We start from the raw sequence: 19,742 nt of genomic DNA on the forward strand, positions 1-19,742 counted from the left end.
GACATAATATGCCTTGAACAAATCTCAAAACAATCATACTTGGAAGGTGACTTTTAATTCTACATCTGATTGTTGTTTCTATAACAGAAGAACTGCAACAATAAACCACTGTTACAAGCCCAAAGGACCCCAAAATCCAGCAGCAATAGACAATCACCAAGACAAGTAGTTACTTAAACAAAAGTTGTTTTTCATTATCTTTAAAATTGAAAACAGAATCAAACTTCAACTTATTTCTATTAACTTAACTAACCCAACTTAACCCCCATCTAATTCTAAGCACACGTATATGTAATGTGTATAAATTTGAGAAAGTTCTTTGGTTCACAGTTCAATCTCACTTCTCATTCTTCCAAGTTCTCTGGTTGCAAGCAATTCTTATACTGTGCACAGAATTTAACATGTATAAAGTTCACCAGGCTTTGGTGCTCAAAAGGTAAGGGTTTTCCGCTCAGGAAAGTTCTTTGTAGGTTTGAAGAGAGAGATTCGTTATCCAGGATTTCCACAACTGAGGTACCACCATGAGTCACCTCAATGTCTTGCTGATAAAACTAGCCCCATCAAGGTTCTCCAGATGATAACCTCTTTCTTTCAGGCTACCACAGAGTTTTTGTTCCACTTATTCCAAGAGAAACATCAGACAGATAGCACTTCTAGCCATCTGCCGCTCTGGAGTTTTCTATTTCAGTTCCATCAAGCTTCCTGGCTTGCACTGTTCAGCTCTCTCTCTCATCTGAAATACAAAACTGCCAGCCATATGTCCTTCTTTCTCTCTCACACTTGCAAAATCCCCCTTCCTTCTTCAGCAAACAATAGGAGTTAGTCTTCTTGGTCAAGCTGTGGATTTTAGGTAAACAAGAACCTAGGAGTGACCTTTCTGTGCACTCTGTCAAAACCCTTTCAAAGAGCTTTCAACAGCCAGAGTGTCTCCTTTTTGTTGCTTTAATGATGTAATTTCAATTAGCACCTACTTGTGAAATGTGCATAGCATTCTTTATAGTTTCTGTAAAGTTACTGAATATGAATTCTTCATTATTTCAAACAAGATCTGTTTTAAAGTGTGTGTATGTATGTAACCTACTCTAATTTTACTAATTTATCTCCCAAATATATTCCATTACACCACCATCAAGAAAACAATCTCTGCATTTATTTTTGTCTGAAGTAAATAATTATTTCACATAATCCAATGCTCTAATATTACATCTGTATACTTCCTGTTAAAGATTTAAGTTCCAGTTCTACATAGGCTTAGTCCATTGCCAAAAGTGTCACTGCTCAATGCATATGTATTCAATGTAACTGGATGAGAAAATCAGATACTATTTATTGACAGGTAATAAAACAGAAATGTAATATTGCACGAAATTACCTTTAGTCTGCCATTAGACAGGCAAAGATTCACCATTAGCATTGCCCTGCACCCCTTACTGGCAGAGAAAGAGAAGCAAAAAAAAAAAGTCCCCAAGAGTCACCGAGTGTCCGTGGATTCGCCTGCAGCACTCCTGCAGCTCTACAAGACTCCAGTTTAGTTCAACCCATTGGCAAACTGAGCCCAGATCTAAACCTCCGACACAATGAGGAAGCCTTCAGCGCCCAAGGTCTTTCAGGAGTCCTCCTTGCTTTCAGCATCCTTTTGAATCCCAGGGATTCCTGGTTCTCATGAGCCAGTCTCCAGCCTGGTGTGAGTCCTTTGACCTCAAGTTGTCAGCAGCTCACAGCCTGTGTGGGTTTCTCACCCACAAGTCACCAACAGCTTGCTGACTATGTATGTCTTTCAGCAGCAGAGCCCCTCAAAGGTCCACCTATGGTCACCACCTTTAGAGTCTGCTTCTCCTTCTCAACAGGGAGTTTTCTCCTCACTGCAGATGCCCTGCATCTGTCTGCTGCTCCAGTGGGGTCTGAAACCCCTCGAGATCGCTGCTAAACACAGGCACCACCATTTTGCGGTTGCATGATTTTAAATAAAACACTGTCAGCTCCTTTAGCAGGCTGATGAAAACCTGTACAGTGCTGTCAGCAATCAGTCTGTGTGGTAGGACCCCACAGGGGAGTGCTGTGTCTTCATTCCCCACTGTCCATGGGTCTGCACCAGTGGAAGTGTTTCTATTACAGCAGCCCAGCCAATTTTTTTTATATATAGGGAAATTCTGGAAAAGTTAATTGAAAATGACACCCACAGTATTGTAATTATTTAGAAAACCTACCAAGAGAGACCTTCAGTTGTCCAAAACATGTTACTACATAAGAATATTTCATCTGGCTAATGAAATAGTTATCTGAACTTATCAAAATATACCAGTGATCTGAGAGAAGATAAATCTTACCGATTTCAACGTAACGACTGGGCAAGTCTCTGAGATCAGTTGGATCACGCTCTTTCACCACACACACCTAATTAAAAAAAAATAAGATATCTTTTAAATTAAAACACAGATTCCACTCCTGATAACAGGTTGCTACTATATACAGCATTGTGGATCAAACAAATTGTTCATCTCCAAGTTGCAATGAAATCCACATGGAAGATTTAAATGGATTTATATTAGCACAATAGTGGCCAAAGATTACACTCTAAGAGAAAATGCTCTTGATAATCACCATACTAATAGGTTTCATTAATCAAAGAACTTTGAAAATTATTAATTGAATAAAGATGTACATGCAGAACGTTGATCAGTAATATGGTATTACAAATGTGTGTACAAGAAAGTCTCTGTTCTGTGTGGTGTCCCCCCGCCCCACCCCCCACAAAAAACAATGAACTTGAATGTTAACTTATTATATCCACACTGGTCCCAAGATTACAACCTCCAGCACTCTTATTTCTGTTCATGAAGTCTTCTTCAGACAGTTATCATTGATATATCTACACCTGCCTCCGAAGAGTGTTTCCGATCTGTCAGACATACGTTTTGGATTTTTCTTCATTATGATGAGAATTCTTATCATCAGCGCTGGAGGTCTTCCTTGGAATATCAGTCCCTTAGCGGTTACTGAGCTTACTAGTACGGTCTTTCTTCTTAATGATGTTCCAAACTGTTGATTTTGGTAATCCTAAAGTTTGGGCAATGTCTCTTTCTGGATTATTCCTGTTTTTCAGCATCAATTAGCTTCTTTGACTTTCATTGACACTACTCTAGTCCTCATGTTGAAAAATGCCCATTACAGACTCTAAAGTTTAGAAGCAATTTTAGATCTCTTATACTTGCTCCAATGAAGCAATTAAACATACCCGAGTACTCACAAACACGTGAAGCCAAATGTCCCAAACATTATGGTGCCCTGAAATGAGGGGACTACGCATAAAAAGTGCTGTACTTTCTATATGGGCAAACCAAAATGTATACAAATAGCCTTACACAAAATCTGGATTCACATTACATGTGAATTGTCTGATTACAAATTTAAAACTGTGGCACATTGGGCCAACTATAAGACAAAAATCTTTGCCCCAAACATTTTGGAGGGCACTGTACATTTTTTAAAAGCTACTTTCAATTTTAGTGACTATTTAGCCACAAAACAAAAATTCAAAAAGTTATTACTGAGCACAATAAACTTTCAACATCTATTGCATGAAAGAAAACATGTATTTTTATGAAGAGTGGGTACAAGACATTTTGTATTTTCATCTAAAATCCATTTCTGCCACCAACAATGTAATTAAAAAAAATACAGATTCAAATATTGCCCCATGTTCCCACTCTCCTCTCCAATGGTGACAAAGAATTCAGAGGGCAACAGGAAAAGGCTTTCTTCCTATGATAAACACAAAGCTATTTTGAACAACAATATAACAGACTCACTTTGATCATTTTGGAAGAGTGAAAACCTTTCAAAATAGTGCATTTGAGGATAAGAACATACCTTGACCGATGTTGCCCAGCCAATAATGAGCGTTATGTTGTCCTTCCAACATAGGCTGCAAAGATACATATCCGGACGAAAGTACATGTTGTCTCGAGTAATATTTGTGATTCGCTGCTTGGAGCTGGCATCATATATCTTGACTCCCTGAAAAAAGGACTGAGGATGGCAAGAAGAATCTGACAAAGAAAATTCAATTTTCTAATGATGTGAGGTGGACTGAAGGAGATGACCTTTGTCAGACGGGAAGAATTACATCATGATAATAAACTAATCCTTGACAGATCCCTTGGTTTTCATTTTATCAAAATAAAGATGATAAATCAACCATCATTATTTTAAAATAATAACCTGAAAACAGAGATTGGTTTTGGAAACAGTTGTCTCCATAGTTAATACTTTCCATCTAACAAAATCAAGTTTTAAAAATTGTTCTCATAAACAGGGAATTAATATTGATACAATGGCTCAAATCAAAACATCACCATTGAAATCATAAGAGTTAGGAAACAAATATATTAAGATACTTGTCTTGTTTTGAATTTCCCCTCAAGCACGATCCAAATGGTTGTTGAGTGACTGAACAGTAAGGATATGTACATTTTTAAAGGAGAATGAGATAATCATTGGAATCAAACATCACTGCACCATAAAGGAAGGAACAAAGGAAATAAAGAATTAAAAAACAAACTTCAAAACTTGGAACATTTACAATAAAAGGGAAGAAGTAAAATGGAATTTAAAAAGATAGTATGGAGAGGGCAAAGAGTGAGAAGCCATTTGAATTGTTCAATGCAGACGCCAGACCTGACTCTTTGGACAAAAGGCAAAGTCAAAATAATTTTTTTTTCCTTACACAATGGATATTACCACATGGGTTGTTTCATTCAAATATGGCACTAAAAAAGAGACTTAATTTCACAGTTAAAATCAAGAAAGCCAAGAATATAAAAGAGATGGAAATAGGATACACAGTTCCATTTTCCCCTCTTCCTCTTTTCAGTTATGTCTTCAGGTTCGATACTTCATTGGTCCAGCAGAAGAATTCATTACCACACTGTTTGACCACGCAATGAGGCTGCCCCTCCATTTGACGTTTGTTATCATGCCTTCTCCTTCATGTAATATTGTCATTTTCCACCGGTTCAACCAGTTCCGTTCATACAGCAGCAACTAGCAGAAAAAATGTGGAGGTGGAGGGGAGAGGAAGGAAGAAAAGTTAAAAAAATTATGATAAAATAGAATAACCAAATTAAAATAATTTGCAATTGTTTTGTTGTGAGTTCATCTTTGGTACATGACAGATAGAAACAGCCATTAAAAATAGGAAAATTACTAATTACATTTGTTGCACTGCAGCTGTCAGTCATAATGTGGTCAGAAACACTCAAGCTCAAATTTAAAAGTTAACATCACTGCTAATAGACCTATCTGTAACATTGATTCATAAGTGAAAGATCACCTAAAAAAAAATTATCAAGAGCTGAGTGAGAAGAAAATGAAAACAAGACAGATGGAAAAGATGGGCAGTGCAGCAATGTAGCTGGTAGAGATGTTGCCTCACAGCACAGGCCTCTGTTTAATCCTGATGTCAGGTGCTTGCACATACTCTCTGAAACCAAACAGGTTTCAACTAACCTGGTGTTGGCAGGCGAATTGGCCCCTGCCAATTTTTCCTCAAGTGTAGGTGAATGGTAGAATAGATAGGGAAAGGTTAATGAGAATGTGGAGAATGAAAAATGGGATTAATGTAGAATTACAGCAAATAGAAACATAGAACACTACAGCATAGAAAACAGGCCACTTAGCCTTCTAGTCTGTGCTGACCATCATTCCATTAGTCCCATTGACCTCCTCCCATTCCATAAGCCTCCAGACTTCTCCCATCTATGCAACTATCCAATTGATTCTTAAAATTCAAGATCGAAAGCACCTCTTTCCACAATCCCACTACTCTCTGAGTGAAGAACTTTCCCCTAATGTTCCCCCTAAACCTTTTCCCTTTCAGCTGAAAACTATGACCTCTCACATCTATCAAATTTTCCCTCATTCTTCTTCACTCCAAGGGATAAAGTCCTAACCTGTTTAATCTTTCCCTGTAGCTCAACCCTTGAAGACCCAGCAACTTCTTAGTAAATTTTCCTCTGCACTCTTTCAATCTTATCGATATCCTTCCTTTAAATAGGTGGCCAGAACTGCACACAATATTCCAAATGGGTGAACAATGGTCGGCATGGACTCAATGAGCAAAAGGACCCATTTCAATAAGTGAAACCAATCCATAGAGATCTTGCTTGGTGTCTTGCTCCATCCATTTTATTCAAGGAAAGTAATCAATCTTTACTGTACTTACTTCTCTCCCAACATCACCCCTTAAAATGGAGACATTTTCAAAGCAATGTAATGATGCATTCTTCAATTAGAAAATAATGATTGTATTCATTAACAGATGTAAGCATCATTACCAGGGAAGCATTTATTACTGGTTTCCCTTGAGAAAATGGTGGTAAGTTGCTATCCATGTATTCCAGTGCAAAGAGAGAATGTTTCAGGACCTTTAAGGAAGAGCAATAAACTTCCAAGCTGAGTCAATGTCCAACGTGAAAGGGGACTTAAAGTTGATGATAACTGTGTCTAGCTTTTGCTGAAGCCCTTCTAAACTGTGGAGGTCACAGATTCAGAAGGGGCTTCCAAAAAAAAACCCAATGAGTTACACAGCAATGCAGTCTGTCACTGCACATTGTGGAGCCATGGTGCCAATGGAAAATCTTCCACTCCGTTAAACAATTCAAAAAATTATATCCAGCTACACCATGTCACAAAGAAAATCTCCATTAGTTGAGAGAGCTCAACAATTAATAAAAGTGTTTCAGAAAAAATAATTCTTATCTTAGCTTTGTGAAAAATTTATGCAGAAGACAAACTACCCAGTAATAGTACATTTTTATTTTGCATTATTTCTAAACTGGTGTTTTGCAAGAAACATTTACCATATATATTTACATTATTTGGAAAATATGAAGGGAGAGAGGAGCTCAGGTGGAACATCCTCCACGAAGTAAAAATTCCGCACGCCGTCTCTTTTTCCTTATGTGTATTTTATTTGACTTCTCTTATTTTTCTTTTTTTTTCACTATTTCTATTTTCTCCTCACCTGCAGCTCAATAAACAATCTGTTGTTTTATGTTTCCGTTCTATCAGCTTTATCATACTAAAAGTTTGAAGCATTATTTTATTTATTTCAAGCACAGTGTTGTTGAATAAGAGACTCTCACACTCTCCAATCCATGTCCACCCATGGTATTTTGGGTGTTGGCCTGTGTCATCCCCTTAACCTTTCTTGCCTTCTCCCCTGCCTTTTTGGCCTGTGTCATTCCCTTACCCCTTTTTTCCTCCTCCCCCCCCCCCCCCCACTGCCTTTTTATTCAGGCATCTGCCTGCTTTTTGCTTTTACCTCAATTAAGGACTCAGACCCGAAACATTAGTAAAACATCTTAGCCTCCCATGGATGATGAGGGACCTGCTGAGGTTCTCCAACAATTTTGTGTATTAAATGCTATTGAATAAACTTGAACATCCACCTCCATTATCAAAAGAAATTCTCATGTTATTATTGTGGTATATTTCCCATGCTCCATGCGATCTTATACAGCCATCCAATGGCAATACTTCAGTACTGCCACAACTAAGCAACAAAACTCACGTCTCAGTTAAAAGGCTCAGACAGTGCAGAAAAGTGGGATATACTTGGCCATGAGGAAACGTACGGGAGGGAAATAGATTAGCTTATTGAGTGGTCACACCAACAACCTTCCATTCAACATTAGCAAAATGAAGGAGATAATTATGGACTTCAGAAGTCTATCGAGGGCTCATTGAAGGCTCAGTAGTGGATAGGGTCAAGATTTTCAAATTCCTGGGTGTCAATATCTCTGTCATCATCTGTCCTGGAGCCTCCATGTCAATGCAATCACAAAGAAGGCTCTCCAGTGGTTATACTTTGTGAAGAGTTTGAGGACATTTAGTATGCCACTGAAAACTTGAAAACTTCTACAGGTGTACCAAGGAGAGTATACTGGCTTGTTGGATCACTATCTGGTATGGAGGTTCCAAAGGTCAGGACAAGGGAAAACTCCAGAGGACTGTTAACTCAGCCTGCAATATCACAGACACCACACTTCACTCCATCGAGGACATCAAGTAGATGAAGAAAGCAGCCTCTATCTTCAAGGATCCCCATCACCCAGGCCATGCTCTCTTCACTCTGCTACCATTGGGAGCTGAAAGGCAAGTATTCAGTGGCACAAGGACAGCATCTTCCTTGTTGCCATCAGATTCCTAAATGATCAATGAAGCAAAGACACTGTTTTATTTAGCTTTTCTTGCATCAATTTTATTTATTTTTGTAAAGTGGTTTATAGGAATGTTTGCTCTGTGACGCTGCCGCAAAACAACAAATTTTGTGACTTGTTCATGACAATAAATTCTGATTCTGTTTCTGTCAAAGCTGCTGCCTTTTGAATCAGACATTCATACTTTCAGTGTGGTCAAAAAATTTTCACTGAACTATCTGAGATTGCAGAAACTGCTTTATACAAGTTGCCTTCCTTGCTCATAGTTGATTTTCAAAAATATCAAACAACTTGATAAAGGAATGAGCCATTTTAAAATGCAAATAAAATAGCTATTCTGAAAAACAGTGTCATCAATGACCTAAGAAAGCAAACAAACTGCAGCTTTGAACATCCTAAATAATCAGAGACAAAACCCGAAATTACCATCCACTTAACAAGGCTAAATTTTACCTGAAGCTCACAACACAAGAAAACCCCTTGGACTCTCTTAGTCCTTCAACACCTTCTGCCTATTGCTATACACAAAAGTTGGAAACAGTTAGAGGCTGCATTTACTTACCATTTCTAATTGTTCTTAAGAAGGTTGTGGTGAAATACTTTCTTCAGTTACTGCAGTCCTTTTGTGCTCATCCCCTTCCTTTCTTATCGGTTTCCACATTCTGCAGAATTTATTGTTTCCATTTACCACCTCCCAGTGTCTGGCACTATCTCCATCCTTATCCTACCTGGCCCCATCTGTCAACAACCTCTCCTCACCTTGCCAGTTCCTGCCCTTTCCTGGCTAATCTCTTCCGTCCTTACACACTCAGTCCTGATTTGAGTTTCAACCTGAAACACTGTCTCTTTCCCTCTATGCAAATTCTGTCTTTCCATTGAGCTTTCCCAGCAGTTTGTTTCCAGCATGTGCAACCTCTTAGCAATATTTTCATGTCAGGAAGATGCATACCAGCTTACAGTGGAAATGGCTTCTCCCTCCCTTCTGAAACAAAATACCTGTATTAAATTTCCAGTGAACTTTGCTGCCAACGACTCAAATGATCACCTCAGCATTTAAGGACCAAACATGTTGGCCTGTCATTAAAAAAATTGAAAACATCTTTAAGAATGAAGTGGGAAAGGTATAAAAACTCATTTATTCAGTTCATTTTGTAACTGAATTTTGTTATTTATTTCACCTTTTCACCAGAATTGTGTGGCAATTTGAAGCAATATATCCAAATGTTTACTATTGACACAAATGAACATTTTCCTTCCAAGAAATCCAGATATGGATCTCTTGCCCTCTAGATGAATTAATGTTTCACCTTCAATTCTGAAGGACAGGTACAATGTCCAAAAATGATTAAAAAGTAAAATAGTTCATAGAAGGCCAATATGGACATATTTGGTAAATATGGATTAGTTTTACAACCTGGCAAGAACAGGAGGTCAGATACGATCAATAATAAGCCAGTGGAGATGTCAACAAAACGTCAAGAATACATTAAGCATTGTTGTCATTTCCTTTGCAAAGTATGGTTTCATTAAACTACTACAATAAAAATACTGCACGATGCTGAAAAATATCTGGTAATTCAGTGTTCTAAATTGTTACAAAAGGTCTTTATCTATTGATTCTATGTGATATAATGGCACCACCGAGCCTTTCTCAACTCTCAACAGGTTCTAACTTGTGTCAAAGCAGTTTTAATGTTCCAAGAGTCCCAAGGCAATGCACAGATGGAAGAAACAATCACTGAAATATTAATTTATTGGTGCTTATAAAGTTCCAGATAATCAATGGAAAGACAATTACAATAGCAAAATCAAGATACAAGGAGGACTGAAGGAGGCATGAAATGCTGAAGTTCTGGACTAGGTCCGCGATACAATAAAAATTTGTGGATGAGGATGATAGCTCTGCAAATTAGTGGAGTAAGTCGGCCAAGTTATACATGGATAGTCACAGTGAACATGTTTTTGAAACACAGGAGACTTGCAGCAGAGTACTAAAGGCAAGACCAACAGTAAAAAAAAGGGTTTATCAAAAGCATGCAGAGCAAAGACTGAATAAGTAATATTGCAGTGGAAACACACAGAGGATCCAGTTTTCTTGTGCATAAATCACAAAATGATTGCAAGTGAACAAGGAGGAAGGCACTGTCACTTTGATCTTTATTGCAAAAGGGGTGGTGGGTTTTAAAATAATATAGTATTGATCGGTTCCGAATCATGGGTCCTTTACCGGCATCACCTACGGCTCCTAGAACGCTTCCACCAGCGTCGTCTCCACTCCATCTTCAACATTCATTGGAGCGACTTCATCTCCAACATCGAAGTACTCGAGATGGCAGAGGCCGTCAGCATCAAATCCACGCTGCTGAAGATCAAACTGCGCTGGGTAGGTCACGTCTCCAGGATGGAGGACCATCGCCTTCCCAAGATCATGTTCTATGGCGAGCTCTCCACTGGCCACCGAGACAGAGGTGCACCAAAGAAGAGGTACAAGGACTGCCTAAAGAAATCTCTTGATGCCTGCACATTGACCACCGCCAGTGGGCTGATATTGCCTCAAACCGTGCATCTTGGCGCCTCACAGTTCGGCGGGCAGCAACTTCCTTTGAAGAAGACCGCAGAGCCCACCTCACTGACAAAAAACAAAGGAGGAAAAACCCAACACCCAACCCCAACCAACCAATTTTCCCTTGCAACCGCTGCAAACGTGTCTGCCTGTCCCGCATCAGACTTGTCAGCCACAAACGAGCCTGCAGCTGACGTGGACATTACCCCTCCATAAATGTTCGTCCGTGAAGCCAAGCCAAAGAAAAGAAAAGAAAGTATTGTAACAATTGTACAGAGCGTTGTACAGTTTAAGCTGGCATTGGAAACAATCTAAGATATTCACTAGTGTTAAGATGATCGTCCTACTATGAATGATCTGTATTCTTTCAGAGAATGGATGGAAATCTCACTGAAACACACAAAATGGTAAGGAGTGATAAAAGGGATATTTCTAGTAATTTTAGTTATGTCCAAGGGGACATAATTTAGAATTGAAATAGAAGAATTCTCTACCCCTGTAGGTTGTTGGGGGCAAGATTTATGGAGGTATTTGAAGGGGAATCTTTTGGAAGATACAGGGATTCAGACATATTGGGAACTAGCATGGAAGAGGACATGATCCCTGATCAGAGCAGCCAGGTAGATTACAACTGCTCCTATTTTTTTCTGAACTTGCATTTTTATATACTGTAGTTATCCAACTACTGCTGGAAATTCAAAGGTAAACAATTTTTCTTGAATACAATAATTTTTTTTCTTGTCTGTTTTACTTCTTTAAGTAGTTCATTCTAATGATCCAAAATTTTCCATAATTCTATGCTAAAGAACTCAACATTTGGTCAAATCTTATGATACTAACATTACTTGAACATTTTTAAAGGTTTCTATTAAATTTTAAGTAGTATATAATGCCTCCCAGTCTGAAGCTCTTCAGAGTCAATGAAGTACTTCTGCTGTGTAAAATTAAAAACAAAATACACTGGAAATATTCAGCAGGCCAGGCAGCCCATGCAGAAGAAAAACAAAGTCAATGCTTCAGGTCCTCCTTTTTTTTCCAGTATTTTCAATTTTTATTTCAGATATCCAACATTTAGCAGAGTTTTTTTTAAATTTCCACTGACTTTTGATGGTGGAGAAAATAGAAAGATGCAATTTGTTTACCTAGGTTCCATTAAATCTGCTTTTGTGAAGTTGTCTTAGCGATCAATATTTCCTCAGAAATCAGGAAGAAATGTCCTGCTCTTCTTTGAAAAAGCCACACTTGCAGAAGGAAGCCAATTGGAGTTGCCACTAACTCAATCTGTGTAACACCTTGACCCATGTTTTGCAAGAGAAAAGGCAGCCAGTCTTGTATTTCACCATGATCTCCAGATATACATAAAGCATTAAATGCAAACTCTTTCTGCATTAAAACTCCAGAAATTCAAAGGAAGTTTAACTCCATAGTGAAGTTACGTAAAAGTTCAAGTTGAGGCTTGGAAATAATAAAAAAAAATATCAGGCTGTTTTGTCTCATTCATGAATAAATCTGAACAAAATATCCAGATCACCAAGTGTCAAGAACATGAGATTGACAACAATGCAAATATAAAACTAAATGAAGTGGCATTTTAGAAAAAAATGGGGCAACTCGGTGTGTGTAATCCTCTTACAGCATCAACAACTTGGGTTTGAATCTGGTGCTGTCTGAAAGGAGTTTGTACGTTCTCTTTGTATCTGCGTGGGTTTCCTCTGGGTGCTCCGGTTTTCTTCCATCATTCAAAATGTACTTGGGGAGGGGGGAGGTACAGGTTAATTAGGTGTAATTGGGCGGCACAGGCTTGTGGGCAAAAAGGGCCAGTTCCTGTGCTGTATGACAATGTGTACATGTGTAAAAAAAACACAATCCTAATATTATTATAGATAGATAAATTTATAAAAACATAGTTTCTGTTCAGATTGTTAACAAATAAGACTTTTGTTCTTTAAAAAGCAGGGAATTATAGCAGTGGTGTGACATCACCATTTAGAAAAGTAGACTTTTACCAATGTTCAAGATAGCAGCCTGGGAGACTCAATAGTGTGTGTACTGTACAATTGTATTTAACTTCAAAAGAACATAATTGAAAATTGAGGACTATTTTAAAATCAGCAATGATTTGGTTGCCTCAAAGTCAGGTCTTGATTCAACTCCAACTCCAGAGATGTGAATAGAAAAGCTTGGTTTGACTCAGGGGAGTGATGAATGCAACTCTGTTGGATTCAATATTAATTGAGGACTTGTCTGCTCTTGCAGGTGAAACTCAAAAAGTACCATTACACTATTTTGAAGTAAGAGTATTATTTCCATTGCTCTCGATAGATTCTATGGTCAATTAGAAACAATTGATATTCTGTGTGTGCAAACTGGTTTTTGCTTACTGTACTGCATCAGTAGATTTCTCTCAAGTACAGGCATACCCTGCACAAACCGATTAATGCATTCCAAGCATGTTTGGTGCTATGGAAAACCTCATTGTTCAAAGCATTATTACAATGCACTTTAATGTAATACGTCCCATTCCTATAAAAGGGATATACAATAGATCTTCATTGCCAATAAGTGAACATAGTTTATTTAAGAAAATATTTGAATAATATAGATTGCAGTTTAATTTTTTTCATCATACATATCTTTATAATTCTTGCTGAACACTAATGCTTCTCTCAATGTCATGAACAGACACGTGACAGAGTATGTTGTGTTTTATATTGTATATATTTAGGTTTTGGGAGATCAAGTGTGGCAGGTTTTTTTAAGTGTAGATCAAATAAAAATATTTTAAAACAGACCTCATTTAAAATACTGGAGCTCTGCTCAAGCTGGACAGGCCAGCTCCAAATGCCTTTGCAAAAGCTTTGGGGAATGGCCAAAGGACTTCACTAATGGATTGTTGTTTTGAAAAGCAACAGATGAAATAATTCATCGGAGCCGCAGGCTGGCTGAGTGCAGTTTGCTATTCTAAGAGGGTCATGTTGTCTTGAAAGCAGAGTGAAAGTAAAACAGACTTTTCTCTGGGAGTGGGGGGGGGGGGGGGGGGGGAGAGAGAGAGAGAGAGAGAGAGAGAATTCAGTTTTACAGTTCAGTAGCAGCAGCTGGGACTGGAACATGACAAGGTGGCAAGCTTGTGGAAAACCCCCATTTTGAACACTGGTTGAGAGTTCTTAGTTCAGCCTGGTCAAATCACTTGTGGTCCATACAAGAAGAGAGAACTGGCTGCATAATGTTCCATTTGAAGTAAGAGAAACAAAAAGGATCTCAGTGGTGACCTGAAAGAAAGAGGCTATCATCCGGAAAAATCTAATGGGGCAAGTTTCTTTAGCAAGACACTGATGTGGTTGATTAGCAGGGATCAGTTTGTGTCCATGAACAACAAATCTCTCTCTGAAAACGACAAGAACCTACCTGGGCAGTAACCATTTACCTTTCAAACACCAAAGCCTGGTGAAATTCAAAAATGTTAAATTTTGTGCAAAGTATAAGAATCGCCTGCAGCCAGTGAACTTGGAGGAATGAGAAGTAAGATTGGACCGTGAATTAAAAAACTTTTCTGAACTTACACACACATAACATACACGTGCGCTCAGAATTAGAAGAGGGTTATGTTAGATTAAGTTAATAGTAATAAGATAAAGTTTGATCCCGTTTTAATTTGTAAGATAATTAAGAGCAACTTTTGTTTAAGTAACCATTTGTTTTGGTGAATATCTACTGCTGCTGGGTTTTGGGGTCCTCTGGGCTCGTAACACACATCAGTGCTGGAGTGGGGCACAGCATTGAAATGGTTGGCCCCCTGGAGATCCCTGCCAATGATGCGGACAGTGAAGGTGCTCAATGAGGCGATCTCTCCAATGTAGATAAGGCCACAGCAGGAGCACCTGATGCCCGCGGATACGCAAGTGAAATATTACTTCACTTGGAAGGACTGTTTTGGGCCCCGCATGGTGAGGAGGTGTGGGTGCAATCGTGATGCTTCCTGAGGCTGCAGGTGAAGGTGCCAAGTGTGCAATGAATAGGAAGGGATAAGTAAACAAGGGTGTCATGGAGGGGGTGGTCCCTATGGTAGGCAGAGAGGGGAAGAAATGTCTGGTGGTGGGATCATGTTATAGTTGGTAGAAATCACGGAGGATAATATGTTGGATAATGTGTCGGAGGCTAGTAGTGTGATAGGTGAGGACAAGGGGAATCCTGTTTTTGTTAGGTCTGGTGGCAGTGGGGGCCAGGGCAGATCAGAATCTGAATTTGCTGTCGAAAATTTGGTGTTTTGCAGCAGGATCATGGTGGAAACATACATATTATAACCATCTTACGACATTACTATTAAAAAAGTAAAATAATAACAACAATTATAGTGGACAAAAAGTCAGACAGTGTCTTTGGTTCATTGATTATTCAGGAATCTGATGGCAGTGGGGAAGAAGCTGTCCTTGTGCCGCTGAGTGCTCATCTTTAGTCTCCTATACTTTTTCCCCTGAAGGTAGCAGAGTGAAGAGGGCATGGCCTGGGTGGTGGGGGTCTTTGGGGATAGAGGCTGCTTTTTTAAAACACCGCCTCATGTAGATGTCCTCAATGGAGTGAAGTCTGGTGCCTGTGATGTCACAGGCTGAGTTCACAACCCTCTGGAGTTTATTCTTGTCCTGAGAGTTGGCACCTCTATACCAGGCAATGATGCAACCAGCCAGAATACTCTTCAAGGTACACCTGTACAAGTTTATGAGAGTTTTCGGTGACACATCAAAGCCTGGTGAAATTCAAAAATGTTAAATTTTGTGCAAAGTATAAGAATCGCCTGCAGCCAGTGAACTTGGAGGAACGAGAAGTAAGATTGGACCGTGAATTAAAAAACTTTTCTGAACTTACACACACATAACATACACGTGCGCTCAGAATTAGAAGAGGGTTATGTTAGATTAAGTTAATAGTAATCTCACAAAGGCAAGCCTTCTTTGTGATTCCATTAACATGGAGACTCCATGACAGATCCTTGAAGATGTTGACACTGAGGAAGTTCTTGACCCTCTCCACTACTGAGCCCTTGATGAGGACTGGGTCGCTTTCCCCTGACTTCTCCCTGAAGTTCACAATCATCTCCTTGGTTTTGCTGATGTTGAGCACAAGGTTGTGTTGTTACATCATTCAACGTGCTGATCCATCTCCCTCCTGTACATTTCCTCATTGCCGTTTATGATTCTGCCAACAACTGTGGTGTCATCGTCAAACTTGTAGATAGCATTGGAATTGTGCCTGGCCACACAGTCGTGGGTGTATAATGAGTAGAGCAGAGGGGTAAGTGAAGAGGAGATGTTGTTTCCAATTCGTACTGACTGTGGTCTTCCCATGAGAAAATCCAAGGATCTAGATGAGCAGGAAATGGAGTCGATGGTGGTAAAGTGGAAGCCACGTTTTTGGAAGAAGGAAGACACGATTTTGGAAGAAGATGCTTCCCAAAATGAGGTCTTCCAGTCCAGATCAAATGAGATGCCTTCCTTCTTCCAAAAATGTGGCTTTCTCTCAACTCAGCCCACCCACATCTCCATTTCCATAGGCTCCAGACACAACAAAATAGGATTCCCCTTGTCCTCAGCTATCACCCTCCAAAACATTATCCAACACATTATCCTTTGTGATTTCTGCCACCTACATGACCCACCACCAAACATATCTTCCCCTCTTTCCCTTCTGGAGGGACTACTCCTTCTGTGATTCCCTCATCTACTATCCCTTCCTATTCATTACCCCCTTGGCACCTTCTCCTGCAGCTGCAGCAAGTGCTACAGTTGCACCCACACCTCCTCCCTCACCACCATTTGGGGCCCTAAACAGTCCTTCCAAATGAAGAAACACTTCACTTGTACATCTGAGTTATCTACTGCATACAGTGCTCCCATTGTGGTCTTCTCTTCATGAGAGGCTGAATGCAGACTGGGCGATTGCTTCACTGAGCACCTTCACTCTGTCCGTACCAGTGACAGGGATCTCTCAGTGGCGAACTATTTCAATTCTGTGCCCCATTCACATGCTGATTTGTCTGTTCCTGGCCTCGTGTACTGCCAAACCAAGACCACCCATAAATTGGAGGAGCAACACCTACATTTCCGTCTTGGCAGTCTCCAAACGGATGGCATTAATGTTGACCTCCAGTTTCTGCTAGCCTACTCTCTGTTCTGCCTCTATCTTTGCCATCCTGTCTTCTTTCCTCCAGCTCTCCACCCTCTTAGTTCTCCATTAACAGAGCCATCCTCCCCTTGTTTGCTAGTGTGCCCTCCCTCCCTTATTCACCTATTACCTCTTGCCTGTGGGCCTGTGTTCCTCCCCCTGCCCCTCCCCTCCACCACTTTGTTTGGGCACCTGCCCCCATGATGAAGGGCTCAAGCACGAAATGTTGGTTATGTATCTTTATCTTTGCTATATAAAGGACACTGTTTGATCTGCTGAGTTTCTCCAGCATTGTGTTTTTACTTCCTAAACCATGTATCACTACCAACCATCTTTAGAGAATGATAAGTTAACCTAACAAAACTGCTCACTAAATAAAGCACAGAGGTAAGTATTATATATCTACTAAATGACATCTGCACACAGACAAGCAGGCAGTTCCACTGCAGGGAGACAGACTTTCTGGAACCTTCCCTCCACACCTTGTTGGAATATATCCAGAGAACTCCTTTGCCTTTTAGGATTGCAATGATGAGAAATGCTGGAATCCTTAAAATACACCCAAAATGACAGAGAACCATTATTATTATAGAATAATATTGACTACATTTTTAGAGTATTTCACTGGTTATAAAGTGGTTTAGATAATTTTGTAAAGGAACGGTGTAATATAAGCACAACTTTAAAAAAAAGTAAATTATAATTTTAAGCCACAAACCTATTGCCAATTTTCACTATTTTGCAGAAGAGTTTTCTTCCATCGTCATATTCATCATACCTTGAGCACAGTAGCAATATTACACAGCTTCAATGAAGCTTGCCATGGACATAATTCAGAGATCATGCAAAGCCAAACTTTTTCAGGAATGATTCTTGTAATTGCAAGTGTGCACAAGTATTGTACTCAGCCACACATTTGCACAGTATAAGATGGGCAAGTCGAACACCTATTCAGCCAAATTCAAAAGCTCACCATTGACTGGAAAAATTGTTCTAACTTGTGGTTGTAAACATATTCTCTATTGCTGGAAGAAGTTCCATCAGTCTTGGATATTGTGAAGAATGAGTCCAGCCATGTTAGTGAAGAATGTTACACTTATCCTCATGCACAGTACTACTTTTCACTCAGAAATATTTCTTCAGAGAAGAAGCACTGCCCCAACTTAATTTGGTGGGCATCTGTTAGGTCGTGCTGATGATGGCTCACATTGGATTTTTCATAATTGGACTGTTAGGGAGTAGATTTTGACTGCACATTCAAAGAAGCCCCGTGGTTTTTCCTTGGTTAATGGTGAGAAATGCCCCTTTCATCTGACCCTTTACTTTTACAATGTTCCCATAACTACGTTCCATCATCACGTTGGCAGTGGGATCATCCTGAATTTATCCATAACACCAGACACTTTACAAATTCTTCACAGACATGCACATTGGTCTCAAAAAGACATTCTTTAGTCTTCCCAAAATTATCGCATGCTCTGAGGTCCAGGACTAGATTTTGGGGGACTCAGTGACATTTATGCAGCTGGCAATAAAGTCTCTGTGAGAAGTGTATGCAGGAATAAGCCACAAGGTTCCTTGAGCCTGATCTATTCAATAAAAGATCATATCCTTAAATCTATCTTTATGTCTTCTTCCTTCAAGTTTGATGCTTACTTTTTCCTTTGATCTATCAATCTCAGACTCAACTATTTTCAGTGACAGCAACCACAGCTCAAAGGTAGAGAATTTGAAAGATCTGTGATGATGCAGTAGATCACTCCCACAGTAGATGCAGTAGATCACTCCCACAGTAGATGCAGTAGATCACTCCCACAGTAGATGCAGTAGATCACTCCCACAGTAGATGCAGTAGATCACTCCCACAGTAGATGCAGTAGATCACTCCCACAGTAGATGCAGTAGATCACTCCCACAGTAGATGCAGTAGATCACTCCCACAGTAGATGCAGTAGATCACTCCCACAGTAGATGCAGTAGATCACTCCCACAGTAGATGCAGTAGATCACTCCTACAGTAGATGCAGTAGATCACTCCCACAGTAGATCACTCCCACAGTAGATGCAGTAGATCACTCCCACAGTAGATGCAGTAGATCACTCCCACAGTGGATCACTCCCACAGTAGATCACTCCCACAGTAGATGCAGTAGATCATTCCCACAGTAGACGCAGTAGATCACTCACACAGTAGATCATTTCCACAGTATATGCAGTAGATCACTCACACAGTAGATGCAGTAGATCACTCCCACAGTAGATGCAGTAGATCACTCCCACAGTAGATAATTTCCACAGTAGATGCAGTAGATCATTCCCACAGTAGATCGTTCCCACAGTAGATGCAGTAGATCATTCCCACAGTAGATCATTCCCACAGTAGATCATTCCCACAGTAGATGCAGTAGATCACTCCCACAGTAGATCATTCCCACAGTAGATGCAGTAGATCACTCCCACAGTAGATGCAGTAGATCACTCCCACAGTAGATGCAGTAGATCATTCCCACAGTAGATGCAGTAGATCACTCCCACAGTAGATCATTTCCACAGTAGATGCAGTAGATCATTCCCACAGTAGAGCATTCCCACAGTAGATGCAGTAGATCACTCCCACAGTAGATCATTCCCACAGTAGATGCAGTAGATCATTCCCACAGTAGATCACTCCCACAGTAGATTCAGTAGATCATTCCCACAGATACACAGATACACTTGAAAGGCCTGTTTGGAGCATCAAATTGTGGTGAGGGAGCAGGTGTAGGTGCAAGCATGGCACTTCCTACAGCCACAGGGGAAAA

The 19,742-nt window shown here is 39.8% G+C and overlaps 1 protein-coding gene across 8 annotated transcripts in view; it reads right to left on the minus strand.

Moving 5' to 3' along the window:
- The window catches only part of vps41 (VPS41 subunit of HOPS complex), a 191,659-nt gene that overhangs the window by 71,177 nt on the left and 100,740 nt on the right, over positions 1-19,742 (minus strand). For all 8 annotated transcript variants that reach the window (XM_069920645.1, XM_069920646.1, XM_069920644.1 and 5 more), the window contains 3 exons: positions 4,924-5,043; positions 3,871-4,017; positions 2,328-2,394 (listed from right to left, as the gene is read on the minus strand). In XM_069920645.1, coding sequence (XP_069776746.1) covers positions 2,328-2,394; positions 3,871-4,017; positions 4,924-5,043 — 334 coding nt within the window. The remainder of the gene's footprint in view (positions 1-2,327; positions 2,395-3,870; positions 4,018-4,923; positions 5,044-19,742) is intronic.

The sequence above is a fragment of the Narcine bancroftii genome, chromosome 2, assembly GCF_036971445.1.
Source record: "Narcine bancroftii isolate sNarBan1 chromosome 2, sNarBan1.hap1, whole genome shotgun sequence".
NCBI lineage: Eukaryota > Metazoa > Chordata > Chondrichthyes > Torpediniformes > Narcinidae > Narcine > Narcine bancroftii.